General features: G+C 37.3%; 1 protein-coding gene across 6 annotated transcripts in view; it reads left to right on the top strand.

Annotated features, from left to right (window-relative positions):
• The window catches only part of ICA1 (islet cell autoantigen 1), a gene marked incomplete at its 3' end in the record, with an annotated part of 65,390 nt that overhangs the window by 43,975 nt on the left and 372 nt on the right, over positions 1 to 21,043 (top strand). For 3 of the 6 annotated variants that reach the window (XM_083874020.1, XM_083874015.1, XM_083874019.1), the window contains 7 exons: positions 3,894 to 3,988; positions 6,025 to 6,074; positions 9,545 to 9,607; positions 9,712 to 9,753; positions 13,513 to 13,788; positions 18,671 to 18,766; positions 20,486 to 21,012. In XM_083874020.1, the coding sequence (XP_083730146.1) occupies positions 3,894 to 3,988; positions 6,025 to 6,074; positions 9,545 to 9,607; positions 9,712 to 9,753; positions 13,513 to 13,788; positions 18,671 to 18,766; positions 20,486 to 20,607 (744 nt within the window). Of the gene's footprint in view, positions 1 to 3,893; positions 3,989 to 6,024; positions 6,075 to 9,544; positions 9,608 to 9,711; positions 9,754 to 13,512; positions 13,789 to 18,670; positions 18,767 to 20,485; positions 21,013 to 21,043 lie in introns of those variants that run through there. The other 3 variants (XM_083874016.1, XM_083874017.1, XM_083874018.1) reach the window with 3 other exon arrangements.

The raw sequence follows: 21,043 nt of genomic DNA, 5'->3' as shown, positions 1-21,043 counted from the left end.
CAAGTTTATTTCAGGGGCTGCTTTTCCTGAATAATACATTTTTTCTAGTTTCTATTACTGTTTATTTACCTTAGTTAACCAGTTAATATTTAGTTGCATTTTTTAAATTTAAATGCTAGAATACCCAACTTCCTGAAGAGTTTGTATTAATTTAGAGATAATAGTAGCCCTGATAAGGAAGTCAAAAGGCATAAATCTCATTGCATCTCTTTATTTCTGTGTGAAGTGGAATACTGCTGTCTGAGCTCCTTACATGGAGTACTCCTTTAGAGTATTCTGTCCAAACAAGTATTACAATACTGCTGCCTTCCGCTGACCTCTGCTGTAGTCTGGTATCCTCTCTTATTTCTGTTTGTCACACCATGACTTTATTCATAGACAAGATTACCTACGATTTTGCATCTCTAAGGGTTTCAGGGAGGTGTGGTATTTCTTTTCTTGATGAATGTCTGGGAGGAAATTCTGAGACAATCTGCTTTTCCTCTTCCTATTCAGCTTTGCCCCCAAATGAAATATATTTAAGTTTCTGTCTCCTCAGTGCTGTTGCACCTTTTCATAAATGTTGTGACATCTTGGAATGTATGCCTGGCTCCTGAAACTGCCCTTAGCTGTGTTGCTTTGATTCTTTTTCTGTCTAGAAGTGTATTAGTTGTCCAAGGCACTTGGGAGGAGCTGTGGGGGAGCTGAGTGAATTGTCAACACTGGTGATTTAACTGCAGACTGCAGATTTTATGTGCAGTCCAGATGACCTTGGTTTTACTTGACAGCAGCCCAGATGCAGGTCAAGGAATTTAGTGAGTAGCAGTCAGAAATCAAGCCTGATCTGGAACCAGAGTTAAGTCTAGAGTGGAGGAATCCCTTGTTAGCTTGGATATTTAGTCTGAGTAATGGGAGCAGATGAAATATCACTGGGTGACTTCTGATGTTAGAGATGGACACATTAGGCAGAATGAATGACTGTGAACTTGCTCTGCTAGTGTGTAAGGTCTGATTTTTGTAGTTAAAGAGAGATTGAAGAAGCTAGGAAGATAGGTTTCTAAATCTGCAAGGATTGTACTTTAAGCTGCATATGTTGTGTGGCTCACAACCAAATCCATTCTAGTCCACATGAGCAGCCAGAAGAGTGCTGTGAAGTTACAGGTCTGTGTGCTCTGAACAGCCAGGTTCAGGGATACATCCAGCTGAAATGTGCTCGCTTTGGTCTGAGCTCAGGCTATGTTGTCACAACTCTGTTTAATCAATACACTTTCTAGATGTTGAGGCTTCTTCCCTTTCTTCTAATGTAACCTGAAACAATTAAGAGATTATGGTTTCATTTCTGTGTCTGCTGACAGTAGTGATCACATTTCTGTGGGTTCATGTTTAGAAAATGGTTGACTGGCTTTTTTAACATTCAGTTTCATTTCATACGCATTCTCTAGCTTCTTAAAATCATTTTGAAAAGATACCTCAATTTGTAGTGAACCTCAGAATACAGAGCAGAGGCAGGCAGGGGTGAATTTGGTATCTGATTTTGAGTCTGGATAAAGTGGTTCAGTGGAATTACTGCATCAAAGTACGGCTTCTGATTTTTAACAATTTTTATTATAATCGCCATTGAAACCAAAGCTGTATTTCAGAGCTATGTTTATGTTTCTAATACAGGAAATAGTAACTACCATTATTATCATGCTGTTTCCTTCCCAAGGTACTTGTGAACTCCATTTCTATATGCTGTTTCCGTGGTTTGATCACAGTCCTTTAATTATGGATTTCCTAAAACACTGACAAAGAAAGCTTCTTAAAATATAGGTCCTTAAAGAAGAATGCTTATTTCCATGGGTTTTTTGGTGAATATGCAGACTTTACTTCTAATAATTTTCTTTATATACCTAGGCAGTGGTTAAAATAGTTCTGGATTTTGTCCAAAACCTTTACAACCTTTTCGGAGCAAGCTCTGAGGTGCTATACTTGGTGGCAGGCAGAGCACCACAACTGTTTCACCATCACCTCCTGATTCAGTGGACTGTGTGTTCTGTTGTGAAGATGTCCAGGGTGGTTCAAGTGCCCAAAGCAGCACAGTCCCCACGAGTGCAGAGCTGCTTTCTTTCTCTACACTGTTCAAGTATAATTGATATTTGTATGTTCTTGAACTCTGGTCCAGGACTTCTTGGATTCAATGGAATAATTCCCATCAATTTTAATAGCACAAGAAGTGCAATCCAATCAATACCCAGTACAAATTTAGATAAAGGGTGACATTCATACATAGGTTATCTAGCTGAGCTGCCTAGTGTCCTTATTCACCATTTAAGAAGAAGTACACTTACATGTGATTCTGGTTAACAGCAGTGTCAAATAAAAAAGTGTCAACCACAGAACAAGGTTCATTTCTTTAGGGCTTTTTTTTATAATTGCTGTTTTTTGTGACCTTCATCTTTTGACCATGTCTGCAGGGCTGGGGCTACTTAGGACAAAATAATCAGCAGTTCTCTGTAGAGGAAAAAAAAAAAAAGCAACTGCAGCACATGACAAATCTAGAAGTTTAGTTTCTAAAATACTGAAATGTAGATTCCTCATATAGAGAAATACTGAACCAAGCAAAAACTGGAATGCTCTTGAGGACTCCTCTGTCCTGATTAACAGGGCAGTGCAAACACGACCTGCAACATGTCTGGAATTGCTTTTGTTGTGACAGATGGGCTGGGTGTCCTAACTTTTATTCAATCAGTTAGGCCATGGTTTTTTGTTTTACTTTTCTCAGGAAACACATTTATGTTTTGTTCAAATTCCCGATGCAAAACCACTACATTTTTGTGTGTTTTAAGTTTTGTATGGAAGGTTACTTCTCTGTTTTACCCTTAGCTTTTTTTTTTGGAGGGATGGAGAACAACATGAGGAGAAAATGGGATGAGATGCACTACTATGACTATCAGAGCAGCATTAATAAATTTAATTACAAATGGTCAAGACTATTCACATGTAACATGGTTTAATTTTTCAGAAACTGAGTTGGACTTTAGAAAGAGTAAATTTTTTTCACCTTCACAGCAAAATCATTTGATAGGGATAGAAATATTTACATTGCTAACATCTGCTTTACTTAATTACTGTGCTCCTTTATTTATTGTTTAGACAGAATTACTAATTGATGCATAAGAGTGACACCCAGTTGTATATTTATCAGTTCAGAGTCAGTCTATAATGCTTGTTCTCATCTCCAGATTTTGGTTATAAAAATGCTGACTGTGAAACTGCATGTTGTTATCTTGTAGCACAGCCTTTTCAGACTGCAAAGGGACAGTAGGGTTTCATAATACCACACCTGGCCTTTATCAAACTATCATCCAAGATTTTAACCCTTGTTTTCAGATTTAGGATACAACGCAGTATCTTCCCACTATCACCACAGTTCCCAAGTTCGTGTGAATAATTGTGTAAGGGAAAAAAAGATAATAAATAAGAAAAGAAGCATTATATGATAAACAAATAGATGTAAAGAATTCATTTTTCTCATATTAAAAAAGGAAAAAAAAAAGCAAACTCCCCAAAACAGCAAAGAAACTTGCCATCTGTGCCCACTTTCCACATGGTATAGATAGATTTACTTAGAAATACTGGAAATATTTACCTAGAAATAATAGTTTAGAAATATTAGAAACAGAACATGAGTTTAGAAGTTGCTGTGTGTCACCTTCTTGTATAAGGTTTGTTCACAGACTCAGTTTGATGAGTATCTTCTAACACTTTTAATACTGCTTGTTTGAGTCAGATACAGTTTTGATATAGTGTAAAACCATTCTTGCTTGATTTCTGTTGATTCTACAATCAGGTTTGGTCTGAAATCACACATGTTAGCTTCCCTGATTCTAATCTGTTTTCTTCTTTACATTTATATTATGGTTATGATCTAGAGCTTGCAAGATCCTGTGAATAAACTAACAGAGAAAGCTGAAAAGGAGGACCAGCAGATTGAGAGCACCAATTCAGCGGAAGATCAGCAGAGTCAGTAAGTCACATGCCCTGTATATCAAAATAATAAGTATTTTTGTCTATAATCTGCTTTCTGGTTGCTAAAGTCACCAAACATAAGCAGAGATGCAGACGCAGCTAGTCTAATTCTACTATTTACCTCAATAGAAAAATTCCTGAAATGTTGTGATGGGTACATGAAAACTAATAAACTTTGTGGTGAAATTAAGAGCTTTAAAAAGGCCCATAAAACCCTTAAGTTTATTCCATCTTTCCTATTCTTCTTTTTATTTTTTTTCCCCGCTTTGCTTCATTTTTTCTTTATTAAAAGAAATGGTAAACAACTATACATGGGAGAAGATATATGAGCACTGTATTTCTCCTTTCAGCAGCATCTCCTTTCACCTGGAAATAGGATATAGATTACTCCGAGCAGCGATTAGTTTTTGTAATGTATACAGCATCAGTTAGTAATCCAATGATGCAGTAGGTACTTAGTATAAAGTACATCCAAGTGAGCTGATGCTGTCAAGTTTTGAGTTACCTGCAGGTCTGAGCTGAGAGAGACTTATGAATGGACTGCTGTGGGGAGAGGAGAAAGGAGAAAGAGATGCGATCCCTCCCCTACCTGACCAGCAGGATTTGGTTGCCAGGAGATGCAATGTTGATATAATCCTGCTGCCACCTGTTGTTTTGACTATCCCTGCCTAAATGAAGCACCCAGCAAAGGATCAGTTGTCAAAAAGCAGAGAACAGCTTGACTGATTACTGTATTTTGCTTGGTTGTTATAATAATGGATTTTTAAAGAGTTCAGGTTTTCAGTCATTTTTTTGGTTCAGATTCAGAACCATTGACCAATACCACTTTATAAATTGGTCAGATTTGGTGCTGTTGAAATTAGAAAAGACTTGACCAAGTACCGTTTGGCAGATGGTTGTCGCCACAGCACTTACTTCCATCTGTTGCATCTCATGTGACAGTAATAGAGTTTAATAAATAGTTCTTTCCTCAGTGTTGAATATAAAGTTCTAGAAAGAAGGTGTGATTTATGCAAGATGTGTGCATTGGCACCTACCAGGAAATGCATCAGATGCCATGTCATGGTTGTACTTGTGTTTATTTATGCATTATCTTTGTCCTTGTCTGGCATAAAAGTGCGGAAAAAAATATGTCACTCTTTTTGCTGTCTAAAACCATAAACAAACATCTAAGATTCGAGAAGATTCTAAGATAGAAGAATCTTAGAGAAGACAAAGCTTTTTAAATCCTCATGAACTTTCCATTCACAGTAAACATTCATTATACTAGAATTTGGCCTGAATCTAATTTTCCTCTACCACAGGCCCCAAGAGCAGAGGAGGTGTCTTTTTCTGCCATGTCACTAGAGTATAGGAGGAATGTGCCCACACAGTCCTTTTCCCCCACCACATTAGGTAATGACTAAGTGTCACAGCTGCTTCAGTCCCTACTCCTTGAATGGCTGCTTAATAGCAGTTTGAAAGTATATATTCTTCACTGAAGAGATCACCTTTGTACAAGACTTGCATGTAAACTACACCTTTTTTTTTTTTTTTAACCCTGTTGAGAGCTTTTTTCATCAACGCTGCTGATCTGTTATTTTAGAAATCTGCTGACATGGGGCAAAACTGTCCTGACTGTTGGTTTTTAATTAGTTGCTGTTAAAAAGAGAAGCACAAAGTGGTTGGTTGCCATTTTTGGGAGAAAGAGGGGGAGGGGGCTGGGGAACAGTTGTATCTCCTTCATAATAGCTATGAAAGACCAAATGTGGAAACGCAGAATACACAATACTTTTCAGTAGAGATTGAGTCAGACTAAAAGTGGAAGCTGATAGGATTTGCTAGTTCAATCTAATTTTCATTTTTAACAGACCTGGCAATGAAACAATAAAAGGTATAAACAGACCAACAAATGCAGGAGGCCATCTGTTATTACTATTTATTTGGTAATGATATGTATCTGTGATGATTTGACCAAAAAGAGGAAAATACATTGTTATTTTATAGTCTTATAATTATTTTTCCAATTTTTTTTCCTTTTTCTTTCAAATTAAGGTTGATTTCATTAGACGAGGAGAGCCATACCAAGGAATCAAACTATTCAGGTATTATATATCATGTTATCATAACTCCTTAAGTGCTGTAACACTTTGTGGCGGGGGGAGGGGGGTGTTGTTTGGTTTGGTTTATTTCCTGTATCAGCTTCACCCAGCAGATCCCTACAAATGCATGAAACCAAAGGCCAGGAGAATTTGTTAAAGTTAGTCTCTTACATGTTACATCCCACTGCATTTCATTCAGTCATTCTCAGACAAGTCAAATAGCTTGTGTTCCAAAGCCTAATTCTTACATGGGGCTTGTACCCTTCAAGAAAGGGATCTGCAGTTTAGTAGGTGAGACAAGGGAAGTGTGCCACTTAGCTCACTAGTTTGTTCCAGTCATTAAACTGTAGTCTGTCAAAAACTTGAAGAATTCAGTGGAACTTCTTCCCAAAATCCAGGCAAGATCATACTCAGCTGCTGCCAATGACCTTACGTGTTGTTATTACCCAGTGAGACACCCAGGCTCCAATTGAGGAAGAAAGGAGGGAATAGATAAAAGTGACAGAAAGGGAAATTCTGAGTACATAGTAAGAAGCAAGTGCTTGCAGTGATGGTGGTGAAGTAAAAAGTGGAATCTTCATCCATGGAATTCTTCAAGACAGCCTTTTTTAACTAAATTAATGGAGAATGGAATATCCTTCATTAAGATACTTAAAAGGTACTACGTGAAAATCAAGACTACTCTCAAATCTTTATTTCAGTGGGTTAATTGTATTGATGTCTTGAACTCATCATCTCATCTTTATTTTTGAAGATTTTGTTTCCATTCCATTTTACAACACCCCTTTTCAAATATGAAATGCATAGCTGGAAAAGAGATTTCTGATCTTGTTCTCACCTGTCATGTTTCTAGAAGGTAAAAACACATTCCTGTTTCTTTATTGAAGATGAGCATCCTATTTTGCTGCAACATCTTGTATCTGAATGCATTATTTACCAAGACTCAGTTCCTTTTAGTCATAGCTTTCCAGGATTCATTCATCCTTTCTACAGTATGGCTTACATTCCTTAGTCATGGAGATGTAACTTAAAACTTGGAGGTATTAAATTCTCCCACCTCTGACTACAGAAACCGAATCAGTGGACTGACTGACCACCTCTAATAGTCTGTTAGTTGTTTTCACATTCTTTTTCAGGAGTGATTTTGTGTTTACTTCCCGATGACTGCTAAAGCCATTGACTAGCAATGGATAAAACAGCAAGCCTTGCAGATCTAAACTAGAAACACTTCTGCTTTACAATTATTTCTCCTAACAACGTGTTTTTGACATCTGTTAGTTGTCACATTCCTAATCCATTCAATATGTTCGTTATGGATGTTACGCAGTGCTAACTTTTTAGCTGGAAGGCTGTGCAATGCAAAGTCAAGTTGTTTCTAAACAAATATCTTTACTGGAAAAAGCTCATAGTTTTATTGAAGAATTAAATTAGCTGTGTGTTTTCAGCTAGGTCTGCTTTCTATAAAATCAACAGTAAATTATTAGAGGAGCATTTATGATGCTCACATTCTTTTGCTGAATGCCATACTGAATGGCATTCTTTTAATCTTCTAACTGGGAGTAAAGATGATCTACTAGCCTGTAGTAACTCACAGTTACTTGAGTCACTCTGTTTAATTGTGGTTGTTGTTTGGGTGGTTTTTTGGTCGTAAAGACAATATTAGGACTTTTCCAGTGTTTTGAAGTTTCACCTATTTTGCAATTAATTAGATCAGATATATCTTTGACATGATATTTTAATATATATGGGTACAAAATCTGATTTACATTTTCTTAGCAGATGTTTTCTAGAATCTCAGTTATTTACAGACTGTAAAATATTTCACCATAATATAAATACCTTGTTCTGTCTCTTTTTTCCTCACCCCTAAAAGGAACTGAACTGTTTTGAAATATTTCTGTCTTCTAAATTTTTCCATCTTCATACATCAGCAGGTCTGTGCCATTGCTAAGGTGTTTTTTTCTTAAATTACCCTGTATATTCTAAAGTCATACAGATAAGTGCTTCTAGTGAGGGAGCTATGTTGCTTCTTAGTTTTCCTCAACAACTACTTCTACTTCATAAGTTCCATTTTTTAATCATTTGCTCTGCATTTTCCCTTACTGTACTACAAATGCTTTTAAGATTGGCTCCATCATGTTTACCACTCAACTAAGGCAGGCTTTGTGCAACAGTTGTACTTTTTTCGTTACAGAATTTGGCCATCCATATCCCACCTGTCATAAACGTCTCTCTCTGATTTTCTTTTCCCCTCTGCCAGACAGTTTAGGGTTGGGATATTCCCCTTTAGCTTTGTGCATTGTGTTTTTTGTATATTTGTTTGATCATGTATATTTGTTCATGTGTGTTTATCCTTCTCCTGTCTATGTCTATATCCATATAGAGTGTAATCAGATGTGCTCATTGGTTCTTAAATGACCAGCTGATTCTTTTGCTAGGTAGGAGCACATTGCTATCCTAGCAATGCCTTATGGAGATAATGATATAGACAGCAGGCTGTTCTATTTCCTTTAGTTCTGAACACACCTTGAAGTCTTTCTTGGAAGAGGTTGGCAATTCTCTTGAAGGGGTTTGGGATTCAGTTTTTATTTTACAATAGAGAATTCTATTTTACCTTTCTAGCCTCTCATGTGAGGCTTCCAGCAGATGGGCCTTGCAGTTCTCCACTACTGTGGCCAAACCCTTACTTTGCCTTTAGACCTACAGACTTAATTGTCTAGGTGCTAGATTTCCTCAACAGTTAATAAGGGAGAAAAAGGCATATTCAGCAGTTACTCATCCCTCATGTTTTGCTACATGTCTTAAATGGGGTTAATCACCTGAGGAAGGTATCTTTTTCTTCACTGATAAACAAAATCTAGAAGATTGTTTTGACTCCATGTCTCATCTAAGAAGTTAACTGAGAATGTAAGCCATGTTTTGTCACTCTAATAGCCTGTAACTCTCAGCTCTACATTTTACTCCCTGTTGGTCTTAGTCCATTTATTTCCCTGCAGAGGAGATGCTGTTACTTACATCCCGGCTTGGGATACCTTGGGTGAAGCCTCTTCCCTGTTCCCAGTGTTTGTGTCATGAGGAAGAACACATTGTAAGGAAGGCAGTTTAGAGAGTGACAAAGTCCCGGCACTTTTTTGCACTCTCCTGGCCTAAGTACAAGCTTCTAAAAGGAATTTCTCTGCCTCTGGAGGACTGCTTGTTTCAGTTGCCTTAGTTGGGTGCCCTCAGCCTGGAGAGTGTAGTGTAGCAGGCAGGGACTCAAAAGATCTCCCTCAGGTTGTTACTCAGAATTTTGCTTCACTTTGAAATGCTTGTACCATGGATCTTTCATTCATTGTGACCAGGCTCATTTTAAACATGACTCATTTAAAATGTGAATCCCAGCAACCATTGCATGCTGATCTTACAATGGCATTGTTTATAAGCATGGTCTCCTGCCAAGTGCAATTTGACATGTTTATGGATCTCAATTACAGCTGATGATGGCAAGGATGTCATCTCCACGTTACAAGGACATTGTAACCACAAGCAGAACTCAGGTGATGGCACTTAAGAAAACTCTCTTTACATACTAATTGTCAGTGTACTGCAGATCTTTCTTTGTGGCTTTTAGTTTTTCTTTATTTGTTCTTTTTGTTTTTAGGTGCTATAGATGAGTTATTAGACCTGCAGCCTGAAGGAAATGGTATGATATGATTGTGCATGTCTGATTCATCTGTTTAATTTGCTTTTCAATCATAGTAGCCAAGTATAGTTTTAATTTTAGATCTTAATTTCTTTCACAGTCTGAAAGGTGGAATGAAATTATTCAGCTGCAGTATTTAAATAATGTTAAAGGAAACTCAGCAGAAGCATTATTCCTGATGTTACAATATGAAGTAAACCTTCTTGGGGATAAAATGTTTATACTAAGTAATTCAAGATTAGGTAGACTGACTATATCCTATTTGCCCAACTGAAGTAGGTTCCATTGTAAACCTTACCCCTCCTATAACATTTCACAAATTTTTCATTTTGATTTCTTAGTTGTTGTGCTACAGCCCTTGGCAATACACTAGTAACCACAAGATTTTGTGTTAAAAATGTACATATCAGAAATAAATAATGTAGTCTTCTTAAAACGGTGTGAGAACTGGTGACTTCTTTCAGACAGAGTTCATTAAATCCACTGTGCTGTCCTTATACTTTTGTGAGATCCCTGGCAGCTCGAGGGGATGTGCTGTTTTACCAGATAACATATGAAATACCTGGGTTGAAGTTTTATAAGTTTTCGTAAGAAGTCAGTGTTGTCTATAATTTTTCAATTGCTTTTCACTCATATATCTTAGAAGAATGAGTAAAAGAAACTTCAACAACTGAAACAATTGTGGCAACTCAAAAAGAAACTGAAGCAAAGAAAAAAATCCCTTTGTGATGTTTAGCCAGTCAGTGAGAGCATTTGGAGTATTTAAAACACTGCCTTCATGGCAGGTAGGAACATTTGCAAACACCTTGACTTTGGATTTGCTGTGGGCACTGTCTTGCACTGGGGGGGGCGGAAATAGTCCATGTAGGGAGTCACCCATGAAGGCAGGCAAGAGGAAAGTTCCTCAGCTGTCTGCAGAAGCAGCCCTAATCTGTAAGTAGGTAAAGTAACAATGGCCTCTTTTCTGTGGTTAATAAAAAAGATCAGTGCATGTCTGGTAATGGAATTTTTTTTCTTCTGGTTTTCTTCTTACTCAGTTTCATTCCTTGCTGAGCCTTCCTAGTGGAAATACAGATAATACATATAATTATTACTCATACAAGCTTAGCTGTGTCACTTGGAACACTTTTTTCTTAAATTAAACAGTTAAATTAATACAAAAACTGCTGGGGGGTATCTGCATTGGCTAAGGATGGCTATGGCACTGTTAAAATATCAGCCATTTGCCCTAATTTTACACATTAGCTGGCTTTAGGCTAATGAATATTGTACTATTTTAAATAAAGCAGTATAGGGAGAGGTACACTTTCATGTGTGTTTCAGAAGGAAGTCTTTATCATGTGTTGCCAATCATGTACTGTTGTAAATATTTTTAGTTTCTCTTCTCTTTTTTTTTTTAATAGCAGCAAAATGAGGTATGTTTACAGAGGAATTGTGAGCATTGCTAGAGGCTTGTTCAAACAACTACAAAAAGAATATAGCTGCATTGTTCTTTCAGTGTTTTATTGGAAGGTTTGGATTTTTTCATGGGCATTTATAAGGTTGGGGCAGCATGTGCAGACATTAAAAAAGGATTTTGACTGAAAATGGGCAGTGAAAACAGAAACAGGAAAAGAAGTAATAGAAGATTTACGGGTAAAGTGAGAAAGTCCCTATCATTCTAGTAATCTAGCAGAGATACCACATGAGTAATATCTTGATAAGCAAGACTGGTTTCTGGATAACCTTTATTGCAAACAAGAGTAAAACTTGCTGCTGCTGCTTACTCAGGGCAGCCTGAGCATGAACACACCCTATCCTGCCCTGCCATGGGTGCACAGTCCCCACAGGAAATCAGGAAGATTGCTGAGCCACAAAATGTGTCACTCCTCAGATTCCTGGTGGTCATACACCCTGCAGCAAGACCTGACTGCTTTTCACATGTAAAGCTTTATGTTGTACTTGCTCCTGAAGTAAAAATGGAGCTCCTGCAATGGTTCCCCAGATGAAGCAGAGCTTGGCTGTGAGCTGTGCTGCTGCATTTGTTCCTTTCAAGGCACTTGTGGTTACGTGTGGTGTTGGTGCTGTGTTGTCGCAGATCTGCTACAAATGCAGCTCCCTTTGCATCTCCCCCAACAAGTTCATGAGGGGGCTTCCTGAGAGCAGCTTTGAGGTGGTGATGCCACACAGAGCTCAGAGTTCTTAAGGGCCTTTGAAATAGCAGGTGTGTTTCCTCTGTGGGAGGATTTACCCCTCTGTCTTACCTGCTGAATAACTTGGGATAATTGGAGGTACTTGGACAGTGTTAATATTCTTTGCTCTTTATCTGAAGATGGCAAAACAGCCTGAAAATTCGTAAGAGCAAATTGTTTTCTGTGGTATTTTAGTTATAGTCTAGGGGGAACATCAGGAGAATTGACGTGTTTCTAATGTTTTTACTTCTAATTTTTAGGCCCTGTCAGGGGGTACAGAGGTATATCAAAATGTGAGTTAGAAAGGAGTTGAATCTCACAGCTGACTAGAGTAATGAATAAAATAATTTTATTGTGTGTTGGTTTATTTGTTTCTTAGCACGTAGGTGTGTGTGCTGACGCACAAGCCTATTTTAGAACTGAGTTTTGTGCTTTTTTTCTTCCTCTGACTCAACTTCAACCATTTCATTATAAATTACTACAGCTGTTACCAGGAAACTTTTCTGAGAAGGCTGCTGAGTTTCAGTAAAATGGCCTGTTGCAAACACTTACTACTGTCAATCTTTTATCCCAACCCAAAAGGGTTAAAAGCATTTTGTAAGTTGAATGCAAATTGGAGTGTTCAGCTTTGAACTTACTCAAACTTTGGAAAACTGAGGTTGCTTCTGTGCCTTACCACAAGTTTGAAACAAGCATAATTATGATAAACTGATCATGTTTTCAGGAACACAACATTATCGGCCTTGTTAACCACCATTTTTGCAATCTGCAGACTTCCACAGTGGAGCTCCAAATGCTTCCAAGTAAAATAACACTTGGGGCTCCTTGATAGTTCTTTAACTCTCAAAATATTTTGGAAAAGGATAATGATCTTGGTTACCAGTTTCATGTGTTTGAGATAACTATTTAACATTTCTTAAATAGGAAAAAAATGTTTTTAAAGAGCAGTGGCTCAAGTGATCTAAGAGCTTCTTTAGCTACAGTTCTGGTGCTGGAAAAACTGGCACAGGGAATCAGAAGGAAAGTGAGCCCAAATTATTTCTCAGCAGCTTATGAGAAGAAAAAAAAAATACAGCATTGATCAGTGGGGAAATCCAACTCTGCAATAGACTAACCCTTTTTATGGGGAAATACCCCAATAATTAAAGCATTGATCAGAAGGTCATAAGGGAGATGTTAAATCCCCAAATCTTACTCTTTTTTTCATTTATACCATTCTGTGGTTTTTTTGAGACTTTCATGTAATCTTTAAAGAAACAATAGAAAAGTAGTATTTTCCAATGATTGAAATATTAGACTGTGTAATGATTTTGGTGTGTTTAGTAGATTTTTAATCATATTTTTAGTATTATTTTTAATGAGAAGCGAGTCTTAACAGCAGTGAGGTTATCTAAGATAATGAAGGAATTATTTGTTGCATTAGGTATCCCAGATGTCCAAGAGAATTTAGTCTAAAAAGGAAAACAAATACTCATGCATAAATACTCCATCTCACTTAACATACCTAGCCTAGATAGGCTATGTTTTAAAAAGTTCTTCTTTACTTTGTCTAAAAAAAAATTATCTTGACTCTCTTGTTCTGAGACAGCTTCAAAGGAAAAGTTTGTGAGATCTTTGGAGCCAGAACCTGGTGATAAGGATGACATGGTATTACTAAATGAGATCCTCAATGCCTCCTCCCTGGATGAGGGGGAATTCAGCAAAGAGTGGACAGCTGTTTTTGGACAGGCTGCTGATCTCACCATGAACTCTTCAGCCAGAGACGGGGAGAACACTTCATCGTCTGCAGTACCAGCACCATCGGGCTACTTGCCCTCACAGCTGCTAGACCAAAACATGAATGACTTGCAGTCATCCTTACACGGTGAGAGCTCATCTTGTTCTGTCAGTATGCTGGGGTTAGGGTTTAGAGTAGGGTTTTCTGGTATGTAGTGGAAGTGTGGTGAAGGTTTATATTGTTCCATGGCTGCAGAAATTGTGCCTGAAATTAAAGCAGAGTATGGCCTGGAGAAAAAACACATGAATAACTTACTTGTTTTTCTAGCCCTTCTCATTCGGTGTTTGAATGAAGTACCCAAAACATAAAGTAAAGATTACTGTCTTGAATATTTTCATTGAATTTCTTGAAATGTTCTATAGAACTTGGTGATCTTTTTTTTTTCCTGAAACAGAAAATATGTTTGAGTGGGTTTTAGTGATTTAAGCACAACTGCTGTCTCTCTAAGGGGCCAAGGAACCAAAAATGATTACTGTATTTTGTCTGGGTTTACTGTTTTTAAACCATGTAGTGAAAATCAGTTGCATTCTTCTTTTTTTTTTTTTTTTTTTTTTTTTTCCCAAAGCATCCTATACCATTGCATGTAGGGATATGGTCAGGTAGAATGGGTTTTCTCATCCTAGCAACCATATAGATGGATTTCTCTTGCAGGCTGGTTACTGATGCAACTCCTTCTCTCCTCTTTCCTCTGTGCAGTTAATTCTCTTGGCTATTCCAAGCTACTGCTGGGGGAAAGAAAAGAGGGGAACTAGGGCAGAGCTTTCCTGCTGCTGCTTTGGCCTTGAGGAAGGAAGAGAGGGAGGAAGGCAGGCTGGTGATAAACAGCCAACAGCACCTACCTTTGTCCTCCTTGCAGTCTGGCTGGATCTTCTGTAGGGCTTTGCAAGCTGGAGGGGACCTTGCCTTTTTGGGCTCTGTCCCAAGTAATTTAAATCTCACTTGGGGAAGAGCAATATAGGAAAGAGTAGCAGGCTGATCCTATCCTGGAGACAATTTCTTGGAACCCATGCAACTGGAAGAGTCCTACATGATGTAAAAGGACCTGTGACATTTTGGCAGGAATAAGAAAGTCAGATTTATTTTATAATTAATACAGTTGCTGCTGTATTAATCTAGCACCCCTAGAGCAAGATACCTCTGCTCATTGGCATCAGCACTTAGATGAAAAATGGGAGAATGAAATTTGTAGTGATGCACAGGTTTAGATGTATTTTTGTAAGGTACATGATTTTTAAGCAAATTACTAAAAAATAGCAACAGAAATATTATGAAACTGATTTTTTTTCCACAGCTTTACATATTTTAAAATATATTTTACATTTCAGTGTAATTTCCATTTTTAAATGCAAATGCATTTTTAAAGAAAGAGTAATTTTTTAGGTATAAATAGCAAGCGGAGTTATGTGTCCTTTCTGAGGTGGCTGCTAGCTTTCATTTGCACTGGGTGCAGTGTTAGAGACTTCAAAATCAAAATTCAGTAATGTTTCATTCAAGGAATACTATAAATGGAAAATCCATTCCAGTCAACATAATATCCCAAAATCTTTTTGCGTAAAAAAAAAAAAAAATAAAGTGTAAAATATGTGGATGTTTTCAAATGGATTTCCAAGGTTTTAACAGAAGATTGTGGTAATTTATGTACTGGCATTTGAAAAGTCAGGGCTAATCAGCTGAATGATTGTATCTGAAAATAATCTTTCTAAGTGTTTTGTTTCTTGTTTTATCTTTCTAAATATTTACAATTTTTTTTAACAGAAGATAAAATTTGATCCATTTTATATCTCATAAAAACTCAGTTTTAGTCTTAAACTATATTTCATTTCACTTCACAACTTTTCTTTCAGAATTTGACCTTATCATTAAATATGGGAAAAGAGACTTCTTCTTTTTAAATACTACTTGGAGTATAAGCATATCCAGACATACAAGTTGGAAATACTAGAATATATGAATTATATTTTTACTGAGGACTTGTGATACATCTCCTGCATTCTTTTTCTCTGGCTGGTAGGATTACTTAATAATTATTCAGTGTGAGGTGCTACACTGTAACCTTAATGTTGCATACTTCCTGTGTGAATTTCGCCTTAAGACCATAAAGATTCTTAAAACTCACATGCTTAACTTTAAGCACATTAACTTTTCTATTAACTTCAGTGGGATTACTTACTTATTTTACGTTAAGCACACTCATAAATCTTTGGGGCTTTGTTTTCTCTCTGCCTCAGATCTTAATCTGTAAAACAGGCACAATGCTATGCAGGTTATAAACTGTTATGGTCAGGAATTCCCAGCTCAGAGTTTTCTCTGGCTATATTTATAGGCAGGATCCAGCACAATGGGACTCTGAATTGCTATGGGGCTACCAGGTGCTGGTTTAAAATACATATAAATGTGTGTGTGTGTGTATATATAATAGAAACAAAGCATGCTCCCAATGTATCTTTTAGATTCTCCTCCAGATACAGCTCTGTAGTTCACTTGCCTTTCTATTTTTTCAGAGGGAGCATTGGCTTTCTCTTTTCATGATGTTTATGGCCTCATTTACTTACTCATTGGTACCATTAAGGGCTCCTCTTTACCTTCCCTACATGTGCATATATTCTAGTTGGTAAGAAAATGCATAGCTCACCATTTCCATTTGTAAATTTAATTGTTGCAGTGTTGGTGAAGATGCTTGCTGAACAGCAAGCTGTTTGGTTTCCTTGCTGTCTTGACAATAACCTTTTTGTCTGGTCACGTAACAAAGCCATCCTGTGAAAAGGCAAACCAGAATAGGCTTAGGGCCAACAACTGCTTTCAGACTGATAGGCTGTGGTTTGGTTTTGAAAGGCAAAGTTGCTCTCTGTAGCTCACTAAAAATATAATTCATGAAAGTATTTAACAAAAATTCTGTGTCAGTCTTTCTGACTAGATCACTAGTTTCATTATGAAATCATCATATATTTTCTGGAGTGTATTTGGTTGGATTTTTTGTTGCCACTGTTAGGTTCTTCTTGTTTTCTGAGTGGCTCTTGAGCTACCTGTGTTCCATTAAGTGAAAGTCAGTCAGGCCACAGCATGTGGTCACAGATGAGCTGCCCCACCAGGCCTTAGTTCAGGAAATCAAAAAGAGGGAGGGCTCCAAAGGAGTTCACAGGTCTGAAGTGTTTTGCTCCCTGACCTGCCAAGCACACCAGTGTAAAGGAACATCAGTGATGTCGCAGGGAGCCAGATCCTGATCTTTCTGAAGTCACAGGGACTTGCACAGAAAGTTTCTGGCAGAGCTCCTATTCATTTCTATCAGATTAGGATTTGGCCCTCTTTGTTTAAGCAGCTGAATTTACCTGTTGTCATTCATTACCATATCAAACACTTTCTCACAATGCTTGTCCAAGCACACAAAAGCATTGCAGTCTACTGTGGTTGTGTATAATGTCCTCTGCCATTCTTGTTTGTAACACAAGCAGAGAAAATGCCTGGAAAAGTATGTCATTCCAAAGGGGTAATGCCATGCTTTCCATTTTTTATCATTCAGATTTGCTTATTTGAAAGATTAAACTCTAAACCTTCACTTTCAGAGGGCACAGGCTGGCTTTATTACCTTTATCTAGAGCAAATACATATCTAGAGCACTCTGCATCCAGATTTTGAAAAATTTTTGGTTAGTTATAGAGATACAGAGGATGTTTGTGGCTTTAAATTTCCTTCCTAATTCATGTGATTTTACAGAAAAACTCTTCTTGCCTCTTTTTATAACACAACTTGAGCTTTAGACCTTTTATAGGCAAAGTAAGATCAGAGAGTGATGAGAATAATCCACTGCGAGAGAAGGGTTGATGTGACTGATGTGGTTGTTGCATTACCTGTCGGGATGCTGGGTGCCAATATGTGACAGGGCTCCCAAAAGAGCAGAAAGTAAGGGGAGGAAGGACAAAAAGAGTAAAAAAAGGATCTGAAAGCGTGAAGTTTTAGAAAAAAGAGACTGAATAAGGAAATGGTAACTGAGTGCATAGATGTGCATCCTGTTTGTGATATGGCCAAATTAGATGGATAATTGACCCGGCCAAACTTACAGGATATATTAATTAAATTAGAAATACTATCTCTAGTCCTCTAAATGTAATAAAGGACATGAATTTAAATATCTTAAGTAAGGGACACATATTGTTTTGTTTTTTCCTAATTTGTTTCTGCAGTATACTACCCGTAGTTCATTTTGCCAGCCTGTTAATCTGGCCTCATTAACTGTATTTATCATTACTCTTTTGTTGATATAGAATATGCATGTAAGAACAAAAAATTATTTCACTCCTTCCTGCATAGTTGCTCTCTTCTTGTTGAGAATCTCCTTTCAAATACAGAGCAAAAAAAAAAAAAATACTGCATTAAAATGTAGTTTTAAATTAACTTGAGATAATTAATCTTGAATTTAATTCTTCAGTGTTTTGCAATGAATTATATATATATTTTTTTCCAGAATTCCTTCAAAATTAACTAAAAAATCTAGGGTCTCTAAATAATTTTTTTCTGGATGAATGGATGAAATGAAAGTCTTTGGACTTGGAAAAAATGTTTATTTTGTGTGGTATATCCACCCAGATGTAAGTGATTCTTTTCCCTACAGCTGTGTTCAACTTGATTACTGAACTGGCCTTTCTGTGAATGAGTATTAACTGTGATTCAATAAGAAAAACAAAAACCTTTCCTAGCCAGGTGAAAAGTTTGAGAAGAGTATAGTTGCCTGAAGCTAGAGATGATGAAAGTGATCTACAGCTACCCTCTTGTAACGAGTGTTGCTGCCATGCAGGTCTGACTGCTGACTTTGTGTGTTAGAGGACAGATATGAATGGCCATAAACTGGCCATACTGGTAATAAACTGGTAGACTGGTAATACTCTGCTCCTCTGTTTGATGCTGCCAGACACTGGGGTGTTGCAGTTAACAAATTAACTACTCATGCTAATGCTGCTGTATTACTGAATTTTAGGATGGGCAGCCAGCAGTGTGAGCCCACCATCAATACCACAGCCAGCACAGAAACCACACAGCCTGAATGTGAATGATGACAAGACGCCTGGGAAAGGTGATAATCATGTATTTTTTCAGTTACTTGGCTTTTCCTTTTTAGCCCTTGTACCTTTTATAGTGTCTCATGTCTTCTCAGTTACTGTGGTAACAGAACTTATTTTTGTAGTAGCTACAGCTTAATTTTGTGCTCCCTGATTTTTCTGTTTCACCTTGATTAGGTGTATGATATGTGTGTATATGCATATTTTTGGTAGGCTTAGTGCTAATAGCATGTCAAAAGGGTAATTTACTATATAACAAAGGAGTTGAAGCTACAGTTTCTTTAATTTTGAGCCACACAGAATAGCATCTGCATGCACTTTGTCTGAGCTAAACAATGTTTTTAAACGCTAAGATTTAGCATTGTGGCTAAAATACAGGCTGCTGATAAGGCATAAGAGCCCTAATTGGAATTTTTTTTATAAATATACATGATATCAGTAATCATCGGTTTAAAAATTCAGTTGTTGCAACTGAGCCAAGAGTGCATAGTCCTGCCATCTACTGAGAAAAAGGCCTGCTGAATTTTGACTAGGATTTTCTGGAGAACTGAACCAGAATTTCATTGAATTCCATTGCCAGTTCATAGACAATTCTGTGCATTCGCATTTGATGATACAGAAGAAAGGGGTGACATATTCCTTCTCCTGAGATTTTTCAGCTCAGCAGAAAAAAACTAAAAAAGGGTTAAGGTGTTCTGGAAACTGTTTTGGAAATCAGTGCAATTATGCAGCCACAGGACTGGCACCAACAAAAGGAATGGCCTTCAGCTATTTGGAAATCTGTGGTTCTGAAAGTGTCAGGTACCAAGAGGAGTGTCATGCCAGGCAGAGCCTATTTTGTCTGTAAATTCTTTGTGTTGCAAAGAAAGCTCTCATGTGCCATTATCTCTCTGAGAGAAGAGCATATCTTATTCCACTATCAGTATAATACATGTTGGGCACAGGGCCACAAAAACAAAGCAAGTGGACATGTACCTTCTTCTTAGCAGCCAAAGTTACTACTGCTTTCACCTGAACATGTGCCCAGTCGGAATAAAAGCAGGCAGGAGACCTCTGTGAAATACATATATCAATGTGGACACAGAGGTGCAATAGTCCAGCTGCTATTGGATGTATTCCCTATTCACATTTTGTCTATATCCATCAGAATTATACTAGAAGCTGTACTGGGGACTGCGTATCAAATATAAGCCCTCTCGTTCTCTCTCCAGCCTTCCCACTAAAACTTCATTCCAGAGGAGAAATGACCTTGTTGGTTCCATACAGGGGAGACAGAACAGTCACATGAATTGGATTTAGGCAAAGGAATTTGCTCCTGTAAGAGAGGTTGAAAGTAAAATTTGCCTTCACTTTCATTTTGCTTGTTTGCAGGCATGCAGGGGCACACTCAAATATCTTTCATGAAACAAAGCCAGACAGAGTGAGATTGTTTCTAGTTAAAGTGTTCCTATACTTATCATGGCAGGAGTCATATAAAATACATAGCAGACACGTAAAACACTCATTCTTACTAAAGTTCTATATTCTGACAAAGATAGTGTTTTAAAATGCAATCACTCATTCTGATTTTCTTGTCAGAAGTGCCCTTGGTAATAAATTAAACAATCGTATGGCATTTGTTTGACCTCAGTCAAACATCTAGTCAGTTTTGTTTTAAAATAGCTGACAAGTCTGTGCATTTCTTCTCTCTCTCTCTCTCTCTCTCTCTCTCTCTCTTTTTTTTTTTTTCCCAGAATCCACAAAGAATCCTAAAGACTTGACTGCTTGGTTCAGTCTCTTTGCTGACCTTGACCCGTTATCCAATCCTGATGCTGTTGGGAAAACTGATAAAGAACATGAATTGCTTAATGCATGAGTCAGCTGCCTCTGGTAACTCACATTCTTCCCTTCATCAACACTATTTTGGAGTTTCAAAAAACTAAATGAAAATTAGTATGCTGTTGTGAAACTATAAAGTATGTGCCATGATAATAAAACTAAAGGGAATTAATCCCCTTTTCTATAGGAACAGTTACTTGCTCTTGTTTTGTATAAAGAGTTCGCATTTATTTTCTATGTGGACTTACAAAAAAATGAGGTTAAGAATTAGGGCAGATTTCTTGCCAAATTAGATTGTCTGCTGAAACACTGTCTTTGCCTGGGGTGATGTGGAGCTAACACCAGAGTGAAATACAAATTGCAAACCTATTTTTTTATAATGTTTCTTGAGTAAATTTAAAAAAAAAACATGTAACTGAAGAGGCTGCATGAGTCAAACATCTATCATGTATATAATATATCTATTACTGCTG

The sequence above is a fragment of the Zosterops lateralis genome (genome assembly GCF_965231275.1).
Source record: "Zosterops lateralis genome assembly, chromosome: 1".
NCBI lineage: Eukaryota > Metazoa > Chordata > Aves > Passeriformes > Zosteropidae > Zosterops > Zosterops lateralis.
This window is presented reverse-complemented; position numbering and strand designations above follow the sequence as displayed.